This window comes from Eriocheir sinensis, chromosome 51 (genome assembly GCF_024679095.1).
Source record: "Eriocheir sinensis breed Jianghai 21 chromosome 51, ASM2467909v1, whole genome shotgun sequence".
Taxonomy (NCBI): Eukaryota; Metazoa; Arthropoda; class Malacostraca; order Decapoda; family Varunidae; genus Eriocheir; species Eriocheir sinensis.
This window is the reverse complement of record NC_066559.1, coordinates 8915859-8940202: the sequence shown is the minus strand read 5'-3', so window position 1 is coordinate 8940202 and position 24344 is coordinate 8915859. Positions and strand designations below refer to the sequence as shown.

The window sequence follows — 24344 nt, the reverse complement described above, 5'->3', positions numbered from 1 at the left end:
AGGAAGGAAGAATTGAATAAAAAATAAACAAATGAAGAAGGAAAAACAAAAGAGGAAGCAATAACTGAAAGAGGGATTAGAAGAAACGTGGAGTAGATGAAAAAGGAAGATAATATAAAAAAAAACAGACAAGAAAGAAAACAAGAACAAACAGCGAATAACCAAAAACAACAACAACAACAACAAGAGTACCGACAATTATTACGTACAAATAAAAAAAAAATAAAAAAAATAAAAAAAAGGAGTGATGAGGCATTTAAATCTTTCTCTCATAGTCCATCCCTCCTCCTCCTCCTCCTCCTCTTCTTCCTCTTCCTCTTCTTCCTTCACTTTTCAGGGTGAGGAGAACTAGGTCAATGCTTGCTGTCTGCCGGAGGTTCAGCAAGACGTGTGTGTGTGTGTGTGTGTGTGTGTGTGTGTGTGTGTAAGAGGAACGTTCAGGGAGTGGGAAAGACTGGGAAAGAGAAGTATCGGTGGAGAAGAAGAAGAAGAAGAAGAAGAAGAAGAAGAAGAAGAATGAATGAATGAATGAATGAATGAATTGATAAAGAAATGTAAAGTATTAAAAAAAAGGATAAGAGATATAAAAAAAAAAGAAAAATATAGAAAGTAAAGAAAGAAAGAAAGAAAGAAAAAGCTGAAGAGGAGAAAGTAAGATAAGGTGAAGGAGGAAGAGGCAGCGGTAGAAGATGAAGAAGAGGAGGAGGAGCAAGAGGAGCACAGGAAGAGGAGGAGGAGGAGGAGGAGGAGGAGGAAACATGGAAACATGGACTAGCAGGCAGCAGAAAGCCTGTTGGCTCATTACTAGGCTGCCTGCGTTCAGTGATTTAATCAATCCGTTTGCCACAGGAGTGGCTTGCAGGGAAGGATTAAAGCACTTGTGTACCTACTCTTGGGAACGTTCAGTTCACTCCTGTTGCAGCAAAGTGGCGATCAATGCGTTTCTTGAAGGAGTTGATGGTCTCTGCGCTAACCACTTCTGCAGGAAGGCTGTTCCAGTGGCGAACAACTCTATTCGAGAAATAACTCCTGCCGATGTCGGTATTGCATCGCTTTGCTTGAATTGTTTTTCCGTTGTTTCTTGTTCTCAGGTTAGTTTGTAGCGTGAAGAGTTTGGAGTGTTCAACGTTGCTGAGCTTGTTCAGGTACTTAAAGACTTGTATCATGTCTCCCCGCAGTCGTCTCTTTTCCAACGTGAAGAGGTTGAGTCGCTCGAGTCGTTCTTCATAGGGTTTCGTCCTCAGTGATGGTATCATCTTCGTGGCGCGGCGCTGTACTCTCTCAAGTAATTCAATGTCTTTCCTGTAATTAGGAGACCAGAATTGCACGGCGTATTCCAGGTGGGGCCTTACCAGCGAATTATACAAGGATAACATAACTCCCGGCGTCTTGTATTCGAAGTTCCTCGATATGAACCCAAGCATTGTATTGGCTTTCTTACAGGCGGACTTGCAGTGTTTTGTTTGTTTCAAGTCACTGCTGATGGTGACCGGTCTCTTTCCTCGTGCACAACATGTAGTGGTTCGCCACCCATGTGGTATATGTGGTTGCTGTTTCTGGATCCGATATGCATTACTTTACATTTGGTAGTGTTGAAGGACATCTGCCATTTTCTGACCACCAGTGATCTGGTCCAGGTCTCTCTGGATAATTTCGCAGTCTGCCGTTGTGAGGCCTTCCACCCACCTTTGTGTCGTCGGCAAATTTTGAAAGATTGGATTTTAATCCTAGTTCTAGGTCGTTGATATATATGATGAAAAGTATGGGTCCCAGCACTGACCCCTGTGGCACTCCACTTGTGACCGGGAGCCACTCGGAGGCCTGTCCGTTGAGTACAACTCGTTGTTTTCTTTCAGTGAGCCAGTCTTTGATCCACGCTGTCAGATCGTCGCCTAATCCCGCCGATTTAAGTTTCTTGAGGAGTCTTTCATGTGGCACTTTGTCAAAGGCTTTCTGAAAGTCTAGATATATAACATCACTGGGGATATGATTATCCCAGTTTTCATAGATACCTTGGAAGAAGTCCAATAAATTGGTTAAGCATGAGCGCTTGTTCCTGAAACCGTGCTGAGCATCGGAAATGATGTTGTTGTCTTCAAGGAACCTAACGAGTTTGTCTCTGATGATCTTCTCGAGGATTTTTCCCGCCACTGAGGTCAAGCTGATTGGTCTGTAGTTTAGGGCCACACTTTTGTCTCCCTTTTTGTAGACGTAAAGGAATAAAAGAGGCATAACGAGAGCGGGACTTACCAAGAGGAAGAGGAGGAGGAGGAGCAAGAGGAGGAGGAGGAGGAGGAGGAGGAAGAAGAGGAAGAGAAGTTTCAAGAGGAACTTCGGCAGAATCTTGAAAGGCACAAATTTTCAAGAGGATATGATGGAGTGTGGCATCGGAGAGGAAGAAGAAGAAGAAGAAGAAGAAAAAGAAGAAGAAGAAGACGAAGAAGAAGAAAATAAATAAAAAAAAGAGGAAGGAAAGGGGAAGGAGAAAATAAGTAAAAGAAGAAAAGAAAAAAGAAGAAATAGGAAGAGGATGGAAAATAAATAGACTAAGAACAATAAGGAAAAGAAGATAGAAAAGAGAAACAAAAAGAACAAGAACTAGAAGAAGAAAGGAAACAGAGAGAAAGGAGGAGAAAAGCAGAATAAAAGGTAAAACAAGAACATTAAAACAGAAAAAAAGGAGAAACAAAAAATATTAAAAGAAGAAAAAGGAAGAAAACAAAATAGTATTACCACCACCACAAACAACAGCAACAACAACAACAACAACAACAACAACAGGAAGATAAGAAAAGGAAACAAGCAAAAAAAAAAATAACGAAAAAAAATAGCAAAAAAAAAAAAAAAAGACGAAAAACAAACAAATATACGCGACAAGAAATATTTCACACACACACACACACACACACACACACACACACACACGCACACACAGACAGACATTGACCTTTCTGGCGTTATTGGCGTAAATGTCCATAAATAAGGTTGAGAGAGAGAGAGAGAGAGAGAGAGAGAGAGAGAGAGTCAAAACCAACTTGTTCCTTTCGTGACCTAATATATTTGTGATTTTTGATGAATTTAAAACATTCGTGACTTGAAATATATATAAAAAAAATATAAAAAATTATTCGTGACCCAGAAATTTAAAACATATCTTAAACATCAATACGTTTTTTTTTTCTTCATTCCAAGTCACTCTGGAAAAAAAAGAAACATTTCTAAAACATCCACATTTTTTTTCATTCTAAGTCAACGTGTTAAAGAAAAAGAAAAGAAAAGACAAACATTTCTAAAAACATCCACATTTTTTTTCATTCTAAGTCAACGTGTTAAAGAAAAAAGAAAAGAAAAGACAAACATTTCTAAAAACATCCACAACTTTTTTTTCATTCTAAGTCAACGTGGAAAAGAAAAAGAAAAGAAAAGACAAACATTTCTAAAAACATCCACATTTTTTTTCATTCTAAGTCAACGTGTTAAAGAAAAAAGAAAAGAAAAGACAAACATTTCTAAAAACATCCACATTTTTGTTCATTCTAAGTCAACGTGTTAAAGAAAAAAGAAAAGAAAAGACAAACATTTCTAAAAACATCCACAACTTTTTTTTCATTCTAAGTCAACGTGGAAAAGAAAAAAGAAAAGAAAAGACAAACATTTCTAAAAACATCCACATTTTTTTTCATTCTAAGTCAACGTGTAAAAGAAAAAGAAAAGAAAAGACAAACATTTCTAAAAACATCCACATCTTTTTTTTCATTCTAAGTCAACGTGTTAAAGAAAAAAGAAAAAAAAAGAAAAGAGTGATGAGGATGCAAGTTTATATACAGAGAGAGAGAGAGAGAGAGAGAGAGAGAGTCATGCATTATTGATTAGTAACTTTGTCCTTCATCTCTTATCTTGTTTTGACCATATTCGTGACTTATCTCTTCACACACACACACACACACACACACACACACACACACACACACACACACATACACACACACACCTTTCACGCTCTCCATATCCTTGCTCTAACTTTTCAAACCAATTCTTGTGGCAACTTTATTTTACGTAATCTTCCTGTCTTCCTCCTCCTCCTCCTCCTGTTTTTACTCCCTTATTCCCTTCTCCTTCTTTTCCTTATTCTCTCCTCCTCCTCTCTCCTGTTTCACACACACACACACACACACACACACACACACACACACACACACACACACACACACACACACACACACACTCCGTGGCGCAACTGGTAGAGCGCTGCGCTGCCAGGCTTCACGGTCTGACAGGGTGGCGGTTCGATCCCGCTCAGGCCGGATTCTTTCAGGTGACTAGGAGGAGTTACTGTCCCCCGTTGAGCAAGGGGGATGGGGGGGGGGGGTGTGAGGTCCTGCCAGTACCCAGAGATCGACGATAAAGACCACTTGCTCATGTCAGGAGGGTACCTGCTGGTGATTACGAGTCCAACACGTGATCAGGCCGTGGTGATTTACACACACACACACACACACACACACACACACACACACACACACACACACACACACACACACACACACCTGTCTGTCACCAAATCAATGCAGCGGTCAAGGATTCATTAACAACAACAACAACAATAACAACACCTACAATGTCCCTGCCTCGCTCTCTCCCTCCCTTTCCTCCCTCCCTCCCATGTTGATTCGTACTCTCTCTCTCTCTCTCTCTCTCTCTCTCTCTCTCTCTCTCTCTCTCTCTCTCTCTCTCTCTCTCTCTCTCTCTCTCTCTCTCTCTCTCGTTAAGGTCCTGAACAAGGGATTTCCTGCCTCATTTTGGTCCTGCCTCATTGCGTCTCCCTTTGCTCCTCCTCCTCCTCCTCCTCCTCCTCCTCCTCCTCCTCCTTGCATTCTCTAGAAAGGCGAAGGGTGCGTGGAGACATGATCGAGGTTTATAAATGGATGAAGGGCTTTAATAAGGGAGATATTCATAAGGTTTTGTTGGTAAGAGAACCGGGTAGGACACGAAGTAATGGGTTTAAACTGGATAAATTCAGATTCAACAGGGACATAGGCAAAAATTGGTTTACTAACAGGGTTGTGGATGAGTGGAATAGGCTTAGCAGTCATGTGGTGAGTGCCAATACAATTGTCACATTCAAAAATAGATTAGATAAATTCATGGACAGCGATATTAGGTGGGGTTAGATACACGGGAGCTTAGGGTCAAAGGAGCTGCCTTGTATACGCCTACCGGCTTCTTGCAGACTCCAATGTTCTTATGTTCTTATGTTCCTCCGTTTCGCTCCAGTCTTCCTCCTCTTCCTCTTCCCTCACCTCGTCCGTTTCTCCCCTCGTCTTCCTCATTTATTTCCTCTTCCTACTTTCTTTTTTTTCTGTTCCCCCTAATCCTCCTCATCTTCGTTCTCTTCCTCCTCTTCCTCTTCCTTTACCTCGTCCGTTTCTCTCCTCGTCTTCCTCAATTATTTCCTCTTCCTACTTTCTTTTTTTTCTATTCCCCCTAATCCTCCTCATCTTCGTTCTCTTCCTCCTCTTCCTCTTCCTTTACCTCGTCCGTTTCTCCCCTCGTCTTCCTCATTTATTTCCTCTTCCTACTTTCTTTTTTTTCTGTTCCCCCTAATCCTCCTCATCTTCGTTCTCTTCCTCCTCTTCCTCTTCCCTCACCTCGTCCGTTTCTCTCCTCGTCTTCCTCAATTATTTCCTCTTCCTACTTTCTTTTTTTTCTATTCCCCCTAATCCTCCTCATCTTCATTCTCTTCCTCCTCTTCCTCTTCCCTCACCTCGTCCGTTTCTCCCCTCGTCTTCCTCAATTATTTCCTCTTCCTACTTTCTTTTTTTTCTATTCCCCCTAATCCTCCTCATCTTCGTTCTCTTCCTCCTCTTCCTCTTCCCTCACCTCGTCCGTTTCTCTCCTCGTCTTCCTCATTTACCTCCTCTTCCTACTTTCTTTTTCTATTCCCCCTAATCCTCCTCATCTTCGTTCTCTTCCTCCTCTTCCTCTTCCCTCACCTCGTCCGTTTCTCTCCTCGTCGTCCTCGTTTACCTCCTCTTCCTACTTTTTTTTCTATTCCCCCTAATCCTCCTCATCTTCGTTCTCTTCCTCCTCTTCCTCTTCCCTCACCTCGTCCGTTTCTCTCCTCGTCTTCCTCATTTACCTCCTCTTCCTACTTTCTTTTTCTATTCCCCCTAATCCTCCTCATCTTCGTTCTCTTCTTCCTCTTCCCTCACCTCCTCCGTTTCTCTCCTCGTCTTCCTCATTTACCTCCTCTTCCTACTTTCTTTTTTTTCTATTCCCCCTAATCCTCCTCATCTACGTTCTCTTCCTCCTCTTCCTCCCCACACCTCGTCCGTTTCTCTCCTCGTCTTCCTCAATTATTTCCTCTTCCTACTTTCTTTTTTTTCTATTCCCCCTAATCCTCCTCATCTTCGTTCTCTTCCTCCTCTTCCTCTTCCCTCACCTCGTCCGTTTCTCCCCTCGTCTTCCTCAATTATTTCCTCTTCCTACTTTTTTTCTATTCCTCCTCTTCCTCTTCCCTCACCTCGTCCGTTTCTCCCCTCGTCTTCCTCATTTATCTCCTCATCCTACTTTTTTTTTCTATTCCCCCTAATCCTCCTCATCTTCGTTCTCTTCCTCTTCCTCCCCACACCTCGTCCGCCTCTCTCCTTCTCTTCCTCATTTCCCTTAATTTCGTACTCGTTATCATTTTCAGTCTCTTTCCTCTCCTCCTCCTCCATTTCGTTCTCTTTCTCCTCCTTCTCTGCACCTCGTTCTTACTTCCATTATAGGTCTTCAGTTTCCTTCTTTTCTTCCCCTTCATTATTCTTTTCCTTCTATTATATCATCCTCTTCTTCTCTCCTCCATTTCTCAATCTTTCCCTTTATTTCTCTTTCCTACCTCTTCCGCCTCTTTTCTCTCCCCGCTCTTTCTCTTTCCTCATCATTTCTCGTTCTCCTCTTTCTCTCTCCTCACTCTTCTTCAATCCTCATCCTTTCCCTTATTATCTCATTCTCCTTTTACCTTTCCTTCCTCCTATCTTCTCCTCCACCGCTATGCTCCGTCCCACCCCTCACTACTACTACTTCTCTCTCTCTCTCTCTCTCTCTCTCTCTCTCTCTCTCTCTCTCTCTCTCTCTCTCTCTCTCTCTCTCTCTCTCTCTCTCTCTCTCTCTCTCTCTCTCTCTCTCTCTCTCTCTCTCTCTCTCTCTCTCTCTCTCTCTCTCTCTTGCGTGTCTCTTTGATGACGTTAATGCGGTCTTTACGCAGAACCGGCGGCTCAGTGCGTATAGAAGTGATGTTAAGAGATTAGGTCTGAAGGCGAGTTTACATTTAAAAATTGCTACGGTTGCTCTCTTATATTTTAACTAATTCATGTTATTTTCTTCTTTATGACTAGTTCAAAGTGTACGGAAGGGATGTTAAGAGAGTAGTTATGAAGGCGTGTTATATCTGAGACTAGCTACGGATGCTCGTTTTTATTCATTCATTCATTCATTCATAAAGAGAATTAGCGGTCAGAAGAAGAAGAAGAAGAAAGAGGAGAAGAACTAGAGAGAAAACAAAAGAAAAGAAGATAAAGATAATGATGATGAAACAAGAAAAAGAAGAGAAATAGCTATTGAAAGAACACAATAAGAAAGAAGATAAAGATGACGATGAAGATGATAAAGAAGAAGAAGAACGAGAAGAGGAAGAACTAGAGAGAAAACAAAAGAAAAGAAGATAAAGATTATGATGATGAAACAAGAAAAAGAAGAGAAATAGCTAAAGAAAGAACACAATGAGAAAGAAAATAAAGATAACGATGATTGAAAGAAAATAAGAAAATAAGGAAAACAACAAGAACTCCACCACCAACAACAACAACAAAAAACACGAAAAAATAATTAGAAGAAACAAAAAAGAAAAGAAAAAAAAGAAGAAAGCAAACACGCATATCATTCCTAATTTCTCTTTTGCGTGAATCGCCGCTGTTAATATCAAAGGTCTTGCGTGATGATGCAAAACAAAGGAGAAGGAAGGGTGAAAGGAAAAGGAAAAAAAGAAAAATAGGAATAAGAAAGAAAGGGTGAAAGGAAAAGAAAAAAAGAAAAATAGGAACAAGAAAAAAAGAGTGAAAGGAAAAGAAAAAAAGAAAAATAGGAATAACAAAGAAAGGATAAAGGGAGGAATAAACAATGAAATGGAAGGCAAACACTGGAATAAGGAGAAAAAAATAAAGAAGCAGGGAAAATAAATAAAAATAGAAGCCAAAGGAATGGAAATGGAAAGGAAAAAGAGAAGGATGGAGTAAATAAGAGCGAGAGAGAGAGAGAGAGAGAGAGAGAGAGAGAGAGAGAGAGAACAACAACAACAAAAAATCCTCCCCTAATCCCTTTGCGTGATTCTAAAACTCAAGACTTGGCGTGATTAATGAAAAAAAAAAGATGAAAATAAAGAGAATGTTAATCACAGGAAAAGACTACACAACAAAATAACCAAAGAAAAGCCTCAATTTGCCTGTCCGTCTACCCTTTTTTTCTATGCCTTCACTCCTTTCATCTTCCTTTCTAATTATTTTCTTCCAATCATCGTTATCTTTATCTTCTTTCTCATTGTTTTCTTTCTCTAGTTTTCTTATTCTTGTTTCAGCATCATAATCTTTTTCTTCTTTTCTTTTGTTTTCTCTCTAGTTCTTCTCGTTCTTCTTTTTTTTCTTCTTCTTCTGACCGCTAATTCTCTTTACGATATCATGCTCTGCCCTTCTTCATCTTTTCCCTCTTTTCATCTTTCTCCTACTTATTTTTTCTCTTATTCATTCCTCTTCTTGCTTCTCATTTATCTGTTCTTCCTTTCCATCCTCTCGTCTTCCTTCTATTTCTTCATTTATTCTTTTCCCTCTTGTTTCACCGTCTCCTTTTCCCCTTCATCTTCCTTCTGTTTCTACTTTAATATTTTTGTCCCTCTTGTATCCTCCTCCTCTTCTTCTTTTTCCATCTTTTCAGTCTTTCTATTTCTCTCTTCCTCTTTTTCCCTTCCTAATCCTCATTCTCTTTATTTTACTCCTATTTATCCACGTTTATTCCTTCTCTTGTTCCTTCATTCTCATCCTTTTCTTCCATCTTTTCCACTTTCCATCTTTCTTACCTTCCTCTTTCTTCATATTTTGCTTCTCCCTCTTATTCCCCTTCTCCTCTTTCTCTTCATCTTTTTCCTATCTCTTCTTCTTCCTGCGTCACCACATTCCTTCTCTCACAATAATCTTCTCTTTTTCTCCATCCTATTCCTCCTTTATCACATTCTTCGCTTCCATTCAAATTCTTTCCATACTTCGAAAAGAACCGCCGAATGAGTCTTGAAAGGAGAGAACGTAGAGCAAAAACCACTGCGTAAAAGGAGGAGGAGGAGGAGGAGGAGATGCCTATGCTAGATTGAGTCACCATTAAATTTGAGGAGGGGGGATGGAAGAGGATGGGGAGTGAGGAGGAGAGGGACCTACGCATCAGATATGAGGAGGATTAGCAGGAGGAGGAGGAAGATACAGCAGGAGGAGGCAAATGTAGCAATAGTAGCAGTAGTAGTAGTAGTAGTAGTAGTAGTAGTAGTAGTAGTAGTAGAAGGAGGAGGAACGAGAAGAGAGAAGAGGAGAAGAATTGGGAGATGAGTAAGGTGAGGAGGAGATGGAGCTGGGAGAAGAGTAAAAGGAGGAAGAGGAGGAAGAGGAGGAAGAGGAGAACATACTAAGCAGGTTCAATTGACTCCGAAGGGCATTCTGGTATTGTCACAAGGGGGGGAAGGGGGAGAGAGAGGGAAGAGGGGGGAGAGGAAAGGGAGGGGAAGGGAAGGTGACAAGGACGAGGATGAGGACAAATCGTTAGGAGGGAGAAGAGGGGGGGGGGGGGGGGGAGAGGTAGGTACTGAGGGTTGAGGAGGGAGAGAAGGGGATGGAATAAGAAGAGAAGGAGGAGGAGGAAAAAGGGGACAAGGGAGAGAAATAAGGGGAAGAGAGGTAGGTACTAGAGGTTGAGGAGGGAGGGGAGGGGATGGAATAGGAAGAAGAAAAGGAGGAAGAGGAGGAAAAAGAGGACAAGGGAGAGAAGTAGGGAGAGTGGATGGTGACGAAGAGGAAGAGAAGGAGGAGGAGGAGGAAAAAGAGGACGAGGGAGGGATATAGGGAGAGTGGATGGTGACGGAGAGGAGGAGGAGGAGGAGGAGGAGGAGAGAAAAAAATGAAAAATGAGATGAAAATAACGATGGTGTGAAAAGGAGAAGTGAAGATGAAAGAAAGAACAGGAAGAAGAGGAAGCATAAAGGCAGAAAAGGAAGGATAAAAATGAGAACAGGAATAAGAAAAGAACAAAAAAGGCAAGATAGAAACCAGAAAACGAACAGTAATAAGACAAAAAAGAAAAAAAAGAAAACAAAGAAAAAGCAAATCACATACAAATACAACCGAATAAGGGAATAAAGAAAGAGGAAAAAAGTAGTAAGGAAAACAACAATGAAAAAAGAGAAAGGAAAACAACAACTAGTAACCAATCAATTTATTTCGTTAAGCAGTGAAGGGGAGGGGAGGGGAAGGAGGGGAGGGAGGGGAGGGAGGCAGGGGAGAAGGGAAAGGGGGAGAATAATGAGGATGAGGCCGAGATTGGGGAGTATACATAACTGGAGGAGGAGGAGGAGGAAGAGGAGGAGGAGGAAGAGGAGGAGGAGGAGGAGGACGAACAAAAGGAGGTAAAAGAATGGTTATGAATAAAGCTAATAATGCTAATAGATAATGAGAGAGAGAGAGAGAGAGGTTGCGCAAACAGACAAACAATAAAGCATTCAGTCAGTCAAAATTGAAACGGACTGGACAATGACACACACACACACACACACACACACACACACACACACACACACACACACACACACGCGAAGAAGAAGAAGAAGAAGAGGGAAAAGTAGAAGAAATTTTACAGCAGATTGAGATTGATATGAACCTTGTCTCCTCCTCCTCCTCCTCCTCCTCCTCCTCCTCTTCCTCTTCTTTACCACTATTCTTTTATGAACTGAAATAACTTCTTTCCTTGCTCCTCTAACCCCTACTACTACTACTACTACTACTACTACTACTACTGCTACTGCTACTACTACCCCGACATATCATTAATTATTTCACCTGCAATGTACACCCCCTCACCTGCTCAGCCCCTGCCAATTAACTGGTAACTTCACCTTGCTCTCTGACCCCTGTTCCTTCACCGCCGCTATCTATCTACCAGTGTCCTGATGTCTTGAAGTCATCCTCAAGTCATCCTCAAGCTATACTCAGCATTAGTTAGACCTCATCTCGATTATGCGGTACAGTTCTGGTCACCTTACTAAAGAATGGATATCAAAATGTTCGAATCGGTGCAGAGGAGGATGACTAAGATGATTCACGGGTTATGAAACTTGCCATACGAGGAAAGACTCAAACAATTAAACTTGATTTCTCTAGAAAGGCGAAGGGTGCGTGGAGACCTGAGCGAAGTTTATAAATGGATGAAGGGCTTTAATAAGGGTGATGTTAATAATGTTCTAGGCCTAAATATTTCACGCGCTGCTAAAATTCATGATATAGCTTTAGTGCGCAGTCGACCATAAAAGTTTGAGAACCACAGTCTGATGGTAAGAGAACCGGGTAAGACAGGTAGTAATGGGTTTAAATTGGATATATTCAGATTCACCAAGGACATAGGCAAGAATTGGTTTAGCAACAGAGTGGTGGATAGAGAAGGAGGAGGAGGAGGAAGAGAGGAGATGCCTATGCTAGATTGCGTCACTATCAAATTTGAGGAGTGGGAGAAGAGGGAGGGGGAAGGGAAGAGGAGGGGGAGGAAAGAGGAGGGGGAGTGTCAATACAATAGACACACACAAAAAAAGATTAGATAGATAAGTTCATGGATGGTAATGTTAGGTGGGGTTAAGTTCACAGAAGCTACCTTGTATAGTCCTACCAGCCTCTTGCAGACTCCTTATGTTCTTACGCCCTCCTACCCCTGTCTCCTACCCCTGTCCCCTACCCCTGTCTTTCTACCCCTGTCCCCTGCCCTTGTCTTCCTACCCCTGTCTCCTACCCTGTCTTCCTACCCCTGTCTTTCTACCCCTGTCCCCTGCCCTTGTCTTCCTACCCCTGTCCCCTACCCCTGTCTTCCTACCCCTGTCCCCTACCCCTGTCTTCCTACCCCTGTCCCCTTACCCCTGTCCCCTACTCCTGTCTCCTACCCCTGCCCTCCTACCCCTGTCCCCTACCCCTGTCTCCTACCCTGTCTTCCTACCCCTGTCTTTCTACCCCTGTCCCCTTCCCCTGTCTTTCTACCCTTGTCCCCTACCCCTGTCTCTTACCCTGTCCCCTTACCCCTGTCCCCTACCCCTGTCCCCTATCCCTGCCCTCCTACCCCTGTCCCCCCACCACTGCCTCCCCTGCCCTCGGTTGAAGAGTTGCATCACAATACCTGGTCGGGAAGTGATCAATACGACGGTCTCTCTCTCTCTCTCTCTCTCTCTCTCTCTCTCTCTCTCTCTCTCTCTCTCTCTCTCTCTCTCGTGTCCGGTGCCTCCATCCCTCACCGTGAACACCCCACAACGAGAGAGAGAGAGAGAGAAAAAACCCTATCTTTACATAACCAGGAAGCCCTAGTGAGGACCCCAATGGGCTCCTCTCTCTCTCTCTCTCTCTCTCTCTCTCTCTCTCTCTCTCTCTCTCTCTCTGCCCGTAACAATCTCATCATTACCTCCTTCGATTTTTTTTCCCTTTCAATATAAAGAAGATAAGGTTATATTTTCCTCCTCCTCCTCCTCCTTCTCCTCCTCCTCCTCTTCCTCTTCCTCCTCCTTATTATTCCCTTCAGTGGGCTTCCTATTATCTTCTTGTCATACATTTTTATCAATGAATGCATATAGTTAATGTGTATGTAGTGTTGTTGTTATTGTTGTTGTTGTTGGTAGTAGTAGTAGTAGTAGTAGTAGTAGTAGTAGTAGTAGTAGTAGTAGTAGTAGTCTCTCTCTCTGACCCTGATTCACAAGTGCCTTAAATCTATAATTCTCTCTCTCTCTCTCTCTCTCTCTCTCTCTCTCTCTCTCTCTCTCTCTCTCTCTCTCTCTCTCCACGGGTAGTCTTTCCATCGTAAAAATAAAGAAAATAGAGAAAAACGGAGAAAAAAACAAAACTAGAGGCAAAAAGAAAGAGAAGAAAAAGATGAAAGTGGGAAAAAAATCTCGTCGTCTTCCCTTTTTCTTCTCCCTTCTCTCCCTCCCTCCTCTTCCTCTCTCTTTCTTCTCCCTTCTCTCCCTCCCTCCTCTTCCTCTCTCTTTCTTCTCCCTTCTCTTCCTCCCTCCCCTTCCCCTTCTTCTCTTCATTCTCTCTTTCCTCCCCTCCCCCTTCCCCCCCTCCCCTTCACTCAGAGCAAACAGGAGCGAGTCAACAACGACAGCAACAACGAGAGAGAGAGAGTGTGTGAGTGTGTATATATGAAGACATTCGCTACAAGAATATCCACGCTGTCTCCTTCTTCTTCTCCTCCTCCTCCTCCTCCTCCTCCTCCTTTACTTCTTCCTCTGCACTTTATCTTTTATTTAGGTTTTCTCTTCCTTCTTCGTGATTACCTATTTACCTCCTCCTCCTCTTCCTTCTTCTTCACCTCCTCCTCCTCCTCCTCCTCCTCCTCCTTTACTTCTTTCTCTGTACTTTTTTTCTCAGTCTCCTTCTCTTTCTTCTTCGTGATTGCGTGTTTACCCTCCTCCTCCTCCTCCTCTTCTTCCTCCTCCTCCTCCTCCTCCCTATAATATGCCAATTGACTTCCCTTGATGTGTCCCTCCTCCATTACCTTCCTCCCTCTTCCTTCCCTTCCTCCCTCTTCCTTCCCTTCCTCCCCTCAATCTCCCAATTCCTCTTCTCTCCACTTCCTTGCTCTTTTTTTTCTCTCCTTCCTCCTTTTCGTACTTTTTCATAACTCCTTTTTTTTTCCTTTATTCCTTCCTATTTTACGCCTCCCTTTCTTATTCCCTTCTCTCTGTTTTCCCTTCTTTCTCATTTTTCTTTTTCTTCTTCCATTTTCCTCTTTTGGTATTTTTCCTTCCCATTCTTTCTTCCTCCCATTTTACTTCTCACTCTTGTTCTCTTTAATCTCTTTACTTCCTCTTTATTTCTTTTCCATCACCTACTCTCATTCTTTTCTTGCTTTTTCCTTTCTCATTTTCTTCTTCCTTGTTCTCTCATCCGCCCTCCCTTTTTTTCCTCTTTCTCCTCTTCCTTTCCCCTTTTCTTTCGCCCATCCGTTCCCTCCCTCATTCCTCTCTCTTTATTTCCTTTTTCATCTATTCCTAGCTTCCTTTTAACCTATCTCTCCTTCACTGTTATTCCTTTAATTATTCTGTATTTCTTTTACTCTCCCTTCATTCTTTCCTCTTTCTTTTTTCTACATTTTCTTCATTCTTCCTACGTTCTTTCTTTCATTCCTCCTCTTATTATTTCCTTCCTTCCTTCCTTCCTTTCCTTTCTCCGTATCCTTCCTTGCATCCTTTCCATTCTCTCTCCTTCCCTTCCCCATCCATCTTTATCTCCCTTTCTCCTCCTCCTACCGACTTGCCTCCCTCCTCACCCTTCCTCCCTTATCTCTAAAGACCTTGAGAGAGAAAGGAAATGGGTTGAAGGGAGAAGAATGGGAGGGGAGGGAGGAGGAGGAGGAGAAAGGGAAAGCGGCGGGAGATGAAGAGGGGAGGGGAGGGGAAGAGAAAGAGGAGGGGCGGGGAGGGGAAGAGAGAGGGAGAAGAGAACAGGGTACGAATTAATATTGAGAAAGGTCAGAGGGAGAAGGGGAGGGTAAAGGGAGGGAAGGGGAAGGGAGAGAGTGGAGGGTGAAGGGAAGGGAAGGGGAGGGGAAAGAGAGTGGGGAAAGGAGGGGAAGGGGAGGGAAACTAGGGAAGATAAGAAGGGAAGGGAAGGGAAGGAGAAGGGAGAGAGTGGTAAGGGGAGTTGATATGGAAGAGAGAGAGAGAGAGAGAGAGAGAGAGAGAGAGAGAGAGAATAATAAAGATAAGTGATAGGGAAGGGTGAGAGACGAATGGGGGAGGAAGAAGAGGATGGGAAGGGGAGAAGGAAGAAAAATGGGAAGGGGAAAATAAGAGAAAGGGAAAGATGGGAGTTGGAAGAAGAGGAAAGGGAAGGAAAGGGAGTAATAACGAGGGAGTAAATAAGAAATAAAAGAGAGGAATGGGGAGAGTGGGGAGAGAAGGGAAGGAGGAGGAGGGGGAAGGTCAAGATGGGAAGAGTAGAAAGCGGGGAGAGGGGGGAGGGTGGGAGATAACAAGACCTCCCTTCACCCCTCCTCCCCTCCTGTTATAAGCGGTTGAATCTGGTGGAAATCAACCCATTCAACTCTTCGTCAGCGGCATCTCAAACATAGGGTTCATTGCTATCGTACTAACCTCTCCTCCCCTCCCCTCCTCTCCCCTCCTTCAATCACCTCGCTTAGCATTCTCTCTCTCTCTCTCTCTCTCTCTCTCTCTCTCTCTCTCTCTCTCTCTCTCTCTCTCTCTCTCTCTCTCTCTCTCTTCTTTCGTCACCCGGTTACTCCCTCCCCCTTCCCCAACTCCTCTCCTCCTCCTCCTCCCTCCTCCTGCCTCTCCTCCTGTTATAGAACCATCATGTAATAGAGACGTTTGTGCTTCACCTCTCTCTCTCTCTCTCTCTCTCTCTCTCTCTGGGGATCATGTATACGGTTAAATTATTACACGTTCAGCTGCGATTTATTTTATTTTATTTATTTATTTATTTGTGTATCAATGGCTTTAATACATGTAGGCTTGGCAATGAAGAAACTTATTTATTTTCCTTTCCATCAGTGTACCTCTATTAACAAACTCCCTAAGTCATTTTACGGCGATTTCCAGATTTTTTACTGATTTTTTCATTAAGTAGCGAACCTTTTAGTATGATATTGCCTCTGTCATTATAGGCTGTGAGTGTTTTAAATTCCCCTTAATTAATACCTTTTCCTTTTCGTATAATATTGCCTCTGTCATTTCCCTCTTCATCCTCCTTCTCCTCCTTCTTATCATCCGTTGCTCTTCTACCAGTATCGAAAACAAAAACCTCTTGCACTCTTTTCCATCCTCCTCCCCCTCCTCCTATCATCCTTCCTTTCCTTCCCCTCCTCATCCTCCTTATCATCAGTTCTTCGAAGACATCTTCACTCTTGTCTCCAGCCTGTCTATCCTTCCCCTCCTCCTCCACCATCTCCTCACCTTATAATGTGTTGGCCTTGTCCCAGCTTCAAAACATTTTACCTCTTGTCTCCAGCCTGTCTATTCTTCCTCTCCTTCCCTCCTCCTCCTGGTTATCATCTATTCCTCTTACCCATAAGTCGAAAACAACAACACCTCTTGTCTCTACCCTGCCCATAATTCCACGCCTTCCCCTCCTCTTCCACCTCCTTCTTCTCTTAATCACTGGTTGCTATTGTCCTATTGTTGATCAAGAAGTGGCATTGGTCAGGACACGTGTACAGGAGAGAGGAGAACAGACGGGCAGAAGAGTGACAGACTGAGAAATAAATGATACAAGAAGACCAAACGGAAAGTGTAAGAAGTTTAGGGAGAAAGGAGAACAGATGGACAGAAAAGTGCGATAGACTGGGAAATACCTTACATTAGAAGACCCAAAGGAAAGTTTAGGGAGTTTGCGAAAAGTTACATTGAGTTTTGACGTAATAAAGGCAATGAGTATCAAGGAATGGCAATGGTCAGGAAACTTTTATAGGTGAGAGGACAACTGTTGGACAAAAGTGATAGGCTGGGAAACAGCTTTTATATGAAGACCCGGAGAAAAATTTAGGAAGTTTACGAAAAGTTACATTGAGTTTTGACGTAATAAAGGCAATGAGTATCAAGGAATGGCAATGGTCAGGAAACTTTTATAGGTGAGAGGGCAACTGTTGGACAAAAGTGATAGGCTGGGAAATAGCTTTTATATGAAGACCCGGAGAAAAATTTAGGAAGTTTACGAAAAGTTACATTGAGTTTTGACGTAATAAAGACAATGAGTATCACCAAGGAATGGCAATGGTCAGGAAACTTTTATAGGTGAGAGGACAACTGTTGGACAAAAGTGATAGGCTGGGAAATAGCTTTTATATGAAGACCCGGAGAAAAATTTAGGAAGTTTACGAAAAGTTGCATTGAGTTTTGACGTAATGAGGGCAATTAAAAACAAGGAACGGTCATGGCCAGGACATCTATGTAGGAGAGAGAACATAAGATGGACAGAAAGTGATTGAATGGGAAATAACCACACCATCTACAAAGAACAAAGGACAGCAGATGGACATAAAAAAAAAAAAAAGGTGAGAGGTAAAGGTCAAGGCATTATTATTGTTGTTGTTCTTGTTAGTGGTTTTATTTTTTTCCATCTTTATTTTTTTACTTTTTACTTCCATGGCAGAATTTTGGATGTCAAGGTATTATTATCTTTGTTGTTGTTGTTCTTGTTGTTGGTGGTTTTATTTTTTCCATCTTTATTTTTTAACTTTTTACTTCCATGTCAGAATTTTGGATGTCAAGGTATTATTATTATTATTATTATTTTTTTTTTGTTGTTGTTGTTACTGGTTTTATTTTTTCCATCTTTATTTTTTAACTTTTTACTTCCATGTCAGAATTTTGGATGTCAAGGTATTATTATTTTTGTTGTTGTTGTTCTTGTTGTTGGTGGTTTTATTTTTTCCATCTTTATTTTTTAACTTTTTACTTCCATGTCAGAATTTTGGATGTCAAGGCATTATCACTTTTGTTGTTGTTGTTGTTCTTGTTAGTGGTTTTATTTTTTCCATCTTTATTTTTTTACTTTTTACTTGTCAGAATTTTGGATGTATTTAAGGACGGGAAGGAAATTTGTGGAGCAGCCCATCTTCAGGAGCTGCCGTGTGAAGCCGCCTGTTTGGTTTCCTCAAGTTTCAGTGATAGCTAAATGTTGTGTTTTCATTGCGTATCTTCTCCTCCTCCTCCACTTGCCCTCCCCCTCCTCTCCTACTCCTCCTTATCATCTCTCTCTCCTGTCCAAGCAATGATGATAAAATGTCTGGTTGTCTCAATTTATCATCTTCCTTTCCTCCCCCACCTCTTTCTCTTTTTTTTCCCCTCATACTCTTTTTCTCCTCCTTCCTTTCCTTCCTCTTCCTCCTCGTCCTCCTCTCGCTTCCTACATCATTGAAAACCAAATGCCGTGTGGTCACTATCTATTCTCCTCCTCCTCCTCCTCCTTCCCTCCTTCTTCCTCTTTATGCTCCCCACATCGATAAAACCAAACGCAGTCTTTTATCATCCATTTTCCTCTTTAATATTTCTTTTACCTCCACCTCCTCCTCCTCCTCCTTGTCACTCTTACCCTATAATTAACGTCCTGTGTCCATTAGCTCTCCTCCTCCTCCTCCACCTCCTCCTCCACCTCCTCCTCCACCTCCTCCTCCCCCCCCTCCTCCTCCTCCTCCGCCGCATCATCTTCACTTTGATTCAGGTACCGGGTTATTAACACACACACACACACACACACACACACACACACACATTTACCCTTTAGCAGTGACATTATGACTCATTAGGCTGTTAAGGACTTGATGAGGACGATGACTGAATTATTTATAGATTGGTGTGTGTCTGTGTGTGTGTGTGTGTGTGTGTGTGTGTGTTTTATCGTGGAGTTGGTTTATAGTTTTTGTTTTATTCTTTTGCTTTTGTAACCACTTAGTATATTTTTATTTTCAATTGTACATCTTTTTATTTTTATTTTACATGTCTGAACTTTGTCAATATATATGAAAGAAATAGCAACAAAAAATAATCGTAGCTTGAATGAACTCAGTTACACACACACACACACACACACACACACACACACACACACACACACACACACACACACACTAGTTTCATGTACCCTCAATTTTTTTTTTTAAGTATACACAGTTATCCTCTTCTTATCAGGTATCCTCTCTCTCTCTCTCTCTCTCTCTCTCTCTCTCTCTCTCTCTCTCTCTCTCTCTCTCTCTCTCTCTCTCTCTCTCTCTCTCTCTCGTTGATCTGTTCTTATTTGACATTCCACTATTATTTTTTTTCCTTTCTTTTTTTCTTTTCTTATTCACACTCCACTTTTTTTTCGGGCATCACCTTTTTCCTCGTGTTTTTTTCTGACGTAATTCACTCACTCAGCTTTCCACTAGTTTCCCCTTTACTCTCTGTCTCACATTTTTTTTTTCTTTTCTTTCATTTGAACAAGTCTGGGTTTTCTTCATATCTATCTTCACCTTATCGAGTGTCCGTTTTCTTTTCTATTTTTTTCATTATTCATGTTTTTCATTTTCGTTTTACTATTCCCTTCTTCATCTACCTAAGGCTTTATTTTTCCTGGTCCTTCATCCATCATTATACAAAATCATATTCTCATTTTTTTTCTTTTCTTAATTTCCAGTCTATTATTTTCATCTTTATCACTTTTCATTGATTGATCTTCACGTTCCTGTCCTTCATTTTCGTTTTACTATGCCTTTCTTCATCTACCTAAGGCTTTATTTTTCATGGTCATTCATTCATCATTATACAAAATCATATTCTCTCTCTTTTTTTCTTAATTTCCAGTCTATCATTTTAATCTTTATCACTCTTTTCATTGACTGACCTTCACGTTCCTGTCGTACAATTTCACTGTATTTTTAGATCCCCTCTTTTATCGTATTCTGTATTTTTTCCCGTTTTCTCGTCATTCAATTTGTCAGGCTTGTTTTTCCATGTCGTTCCTCTATATTTATTTTCACTATCTGTCTTTTTCATTCACCTCTCATTCCTCTTTTTCCGAGATGCACACACAATCCACCATCCGCTCTTTTCTCATTCTTTCATCTCGTCTTTTTTATACTTTACTCGCTCACTAATTGCCTTTCTTTTATTTTCCTTTCATTCATTGGCAGATCTATCCTTTCTTCACCCGTTATCCAAGGCGTAGTTAGTTACTTGTTTTCGTTGACCGTTTTATACATCATCTTTTACGACTGAGCTTGAAATACGTAATCTTAACTCCACGAAAATCAAACACTTCTAAACTAACGCCGTCCCAAAGATAGAAGTAAAAAAAAAAGCTAAACGAACCACATAACAAACACTAATACAACCTTTTTAAAATCTGGCGCCTTTTAAACTAACTCTGTCCTAAGAAATTAAGTCTGACGCAGTGTACCGTTAAAGCGACTCCATCTACCCGTGGCGTGTGATTGGCCTCGCCGCGTCACGCCTTCAAAAACAGCCAATCAAGAACGAGGTGGCTGGGGGTGTGTTGCCTTGCCTAACCGTCCCCAACCACACACACACTATAATAATACATCCTTGTCCTCTCTCTCTCTCTCTCTCTCTCATTCTGGGTAGACGTTGGATTTTTACTTGTCTTGTATCTCTGTTTTATACGAAGAATGCGAGTTTGGTTTAAGTGGAAATGCGTTATTTTAGTAGTATTGTTTTAAGTTCTCCAGTGGGTTTAGATTACAGAATGAAGTGGGTAATATTAGTAAGACAAGAGATGCTGTTTTAAGAAGTGTATTGAAGTGGGGCGAGGGAGAAAATGCTGAAAGAAAGGGATACTAGGGAACTGAAGCGATGTTAAGTGTTGAGTGTGTGTTACATGGACGTGAGATGAAGTGTATAGGTTTGTGTGTTATTGATGAAGTGAACAATACATATCAGAAGCCTAGTGAAGTGGGGCGAGGGAGGAAATGCTGAAAAAAAGGGATACTAGGGAACTGAAGCGAAGTTAAGTGTTGAGTGTGTGTTACATGGACGTGAGATGAAGTGTAGAGGTTTGTGTGTTATTGATGAAGTGAACAATACATACCAGAAGCCTAGTGAAGTGGGGCTGGGAACGAAATATTGAAAAAGGGGTTATATATAAATTATCAGTGAAGCGAATTGAAGGGAAAACCTGTTGCAGTGTGACATGAATCTGAGCTGAAGTGTGGAGGAGTGTGTGTGTGGCCGATGAAGTGAGCAATATAATAGAATATATAGCAACAGAAGTGGCGTTAGTGAAGTGGTAACGAGGACGGAAGTGTTGAAGAAAGTTTTGCCAGGAAAGCGAAGGGAAGGGAAAAAGCTCTTGTGAGTGTTACGAGGAGCCGAGGTGAAGCGTTAACGAGGCAGTGAACGATACACAAAACAATAGAAGCGAAGTGGAAGCGAGGAAGGAAGTGTTGAAGAAAGTTTTGCCAGGAAAGCGAAGGGAAGGGAAAAGGCTCTTGGAGTGTTACGAGGAGCCGAAGTGAAGCGTTAACGAGGCAGTGAACGATACACAAAACAATAGAAGCGAAGTGGAGCGAGGAAGGAAGGGTTGAACGAAGCTTGGTCAGGAAGGGAAACGAAAGAAAATGTGTAGTGAGAACGCTTCGTGGATGTGAAGTGTCGATGTTAGTAGTCACCAAATACATATTGCAACAGAAGTGAAGTGGTACGATTGAGGAAAGAAGTGTTGCATAAAGTTTTGTCAGGAAGTGAGGAAAAAGTTTTGTCAGGAAGTGAGGAAAAAAGTTTTGTCAGGAAGTGAGGAAAAAAGTTTTGTCAGGAAGTGAGGAAAAAAGTTTTGTCAGGAAGTGAGGAAAAAAAAGTTTTGACAGGAAGTGAGGAAAAAAGTTTTGTCAGGAAGTGAGGAAAAAAGTTTTGTCAGGAAGTGAGGAAAAAAGTTTTGTCAGGAAGTGAGGAAAAAAGTTTTGTCAGGAAGTGAGGAAAAAAGTTTTGTCAGGAAGTGAGGAAAAAAAAAGTTTTGACAGGAAGTGAGGAAAAAAGTTTTGTCAGGAAGTGAGGAAAAAAAGTTTTGACAGGAAGTGAAGAAAAAAAGTTTTGTCAGGAAGTGAGGAAAAAAGTTTTGTCAGGAAGTGAAGAAAAAAGCTTTGTCAGGAAGTGAGGAAAAAAAGTTTTGTCAGGAAGTGAGGAAAAAAAAGTGTTGCAGTGAGTAGGTTTTGTGGATGTGAAGTGAGTAAGTGTCGATAGCCAGCAATACAATATAGCAACACAACAGAAGTGAAATGGACGATGAAAGAAGGGATACAGTCAGCGACACATGACAACAAAAATTAAGTGAGGCGAGGAAGTATTGAGAAAAAGTATTACTAGGGAAGTGAAGTGACGAGATGATGTTCCAGTGTGTTACGTGGATGTGAAGTGAAATGGAGAAGTGTCGATGTAGTCAGCAATACATATAACAACAGGCGGGGAAGTGTTGGAAAAAAAAAATAGGGAAGTGAAAAAATGGTTTGTGTCAACTTCGTGAATCTGAGGTGAAGTGTATTGTGACGATAAGGTGAGATACAAAACTTGAAGTGCGGGAAAGTAAAATGAAGTGACGGGAAGCAAGATGAAGATGAAAAAAAATTAGGGAAGTGACGAAAAAAATGCTGGTGTGTGTTACGTGAATCTGAGGTGAAGTGCATTGTGACGATAAAGTGAGATACAAAACTTGAAGTGCGGGAAAGTAAAATGAAGTGACGGGAAGAAGCAAGAAGATATAGTGAAAGATGAAAAGATAAAGACGAAAAAAAAAAATCATTGCCAGCGTGTGTTGTATGAAAACTTAACGATGTCATAAACACTGCACTAGCAAGGTTAGAGGCAATGTTGCAAGCAGGCAGGCGGGGTTGGTAACAAGGTATGACGCTTCCTCCCTTCCTCTTGGTATTATGAGAGAGGGAAGAGGGGGGAGGAGGAGGAGGAGGAGGGGGCTGTTTCAAGGCGGGTGGTGGTGGTAGTGGAGGTGGTGGTGGGGTTACTGATGGGCTATCGTTCTCGCCTTGTCGCCTCTGTGCTCGGTCTCTCAGTGCAAGAGTAGTTACGAAAACAGTATGAGGGGTGAGAGGCAACAGCTGTGTATTTCGTTATCTCCTGCCAGGGTTGATAATTAATAAGTGCTGTCTGAACAAGTGGTAATGGTCAGCTAAACAAGTAGGAAGAGAAGTGAAGTGAGGTGAGAAGTGTGTTGAAGTTGTATAGATATGGAAAACGTTGCCAGTGCTTGTTATAGGAGTAGTAGAAGGGGTGGTGGTTGCAGTTGAAGTAGTAAAATGGTGAAGGTCGCGAGGGGATAAGATAGTACTGGACCCACGGCAACACACACACACACACACACACACACACACAGTCAAGGCCAGGGGGATGCTGGTCCACCCCTTGAGGCCTTAAAGCCGCGCGCATGCACACACACACACACACACACACACACAGGTCTCGCTCGCGCCAGCCCCCCCCGGCGACTCACGTGGGCGCATCAGCAACAGCAACAGCAAGAACAACAGCAACAGCATCCCCAAAAACAACGACGCGGTAACAGTCAGTCCTTCGAGGGTTCATCCACCACCGCCGCCCCCCCCCCCCCCCCCACACAGGTGAGCGTCCTTCGCAGGGGTGTGTTACCTGCAGCCCGCCCTCACTTCACCTCACGCCCCTCCGCCCAGACGTCTCACCTTCGACTTTTAGAAATGGCTCTCGTCCACTTAGCTTTTCTGTCTGCTCGTTAAAGTTGAGTTGTGATTACAGGGATGAAACGTTCGTCTGTCTGCCCTGTATCTGTTTAGTGTATGTATATTTGTGTGTATGTGTGTGTGTGTGTGTGTGTGTGTGTGTGTGTGTGTGTGTGTGTGTGTGTACGGAGTCTACGGACCACCAAAGGACACGAGCACAGTACGTCGCAGCGGCTCCCTCCCCCCTCCACACACACACACACACACACCTGTCGGCTTCTCCACGTTCCTCGGGTGTGCGGCGAGGGCGGGGAAGCGCGGCGGCCCCCATGGCTTACCTGTCACGGCGGCGCCCCTGGCTGCGTGGCTCCGGGCGAGGTGCACGAGGCTGCGGGAGAGGAGTCGCATCTTGCTGTGTGTCGGGAGCGTGGCGGCAACGTCCTCGCCGCTGCAGTACTCACAGATGACTGGCTGGTGGCAGTGGTCGCACACAGTTTTGTTAGGCGAGGGGGCGAGACTGCCACACGGGGTTTTGCCGATGATTTTCTTTTCTCGACAAGGTATCGTGTGTTTCCCGGGCGTGTCTGGCGGGCCGTGTGTAACGCTTCCCTCCGTCCCCTCACCCCCGGCTGCCTCGGTGCGTGACGTGCGTGTGGGGCAGGAAAAAGGGGATTACTTAACTGAAACCCGGCAGCGCCTGCGTGGGGAGGTGGAGGAGCGGTGCCACAGCCTCGCCCGGGACGTTGGCACACCTCCACACCCTCACCACCCGCCCCGCCAAGCCGCACCACTCGCCGCCGCCCAAGCACCCACTCCACCCAGCACCAAGCCCTTCCCAGCCTCAGCCTCGCCTCGAGCGGTGTGAGGGCGTG

The 24344-nt window shown here is 42.9% G+C and overlaps 1 protein-coding gene and 1 long non-coding RNA gene across 3 annotated transcripts in view; both read right to left on the bottom strand.

Annotated features, from left to right (window-relative positions):
• LOC126982636 (4-aminobutyrate aminotransferase, mitochondrial-like) overlaps positions 1–24236 on the bottom strand; it is a 64195-nt gene extending 39959 nt beyond the window's left edge. Inside the window, exon 1 of one of the 2 annotated variants that reach the window (XM_050834846.1) lies at positions 23811–24236. In XM_050834846.1, the coding sequence (XP_050690803.1) occupies positions 23811–23880 (70 nt within the window). In that variant the 5' untranslated portion in view covers positions 23881–24236. The remainder of the gene's footprint in view (positions 1–23810) is intronic. The other variant, XM_050834845.1, reaches the window with a different exon arrangement.
• On the bottom strand, positions 18978–21771 carry LOC126982643 (uncharacterized). The gene is made up of 2 exons (XR_007735280.1): positions 19541–21771; positions 18978–19370 (listed from the first exon to the last, which is right to left on the bottom strand). It is a non-coding gene; the product is annotated as an uncharacterized LOC126982643 (long non-coding RNA).
• Positions 24237–24344: the final 108 nt, after the last annotated feature.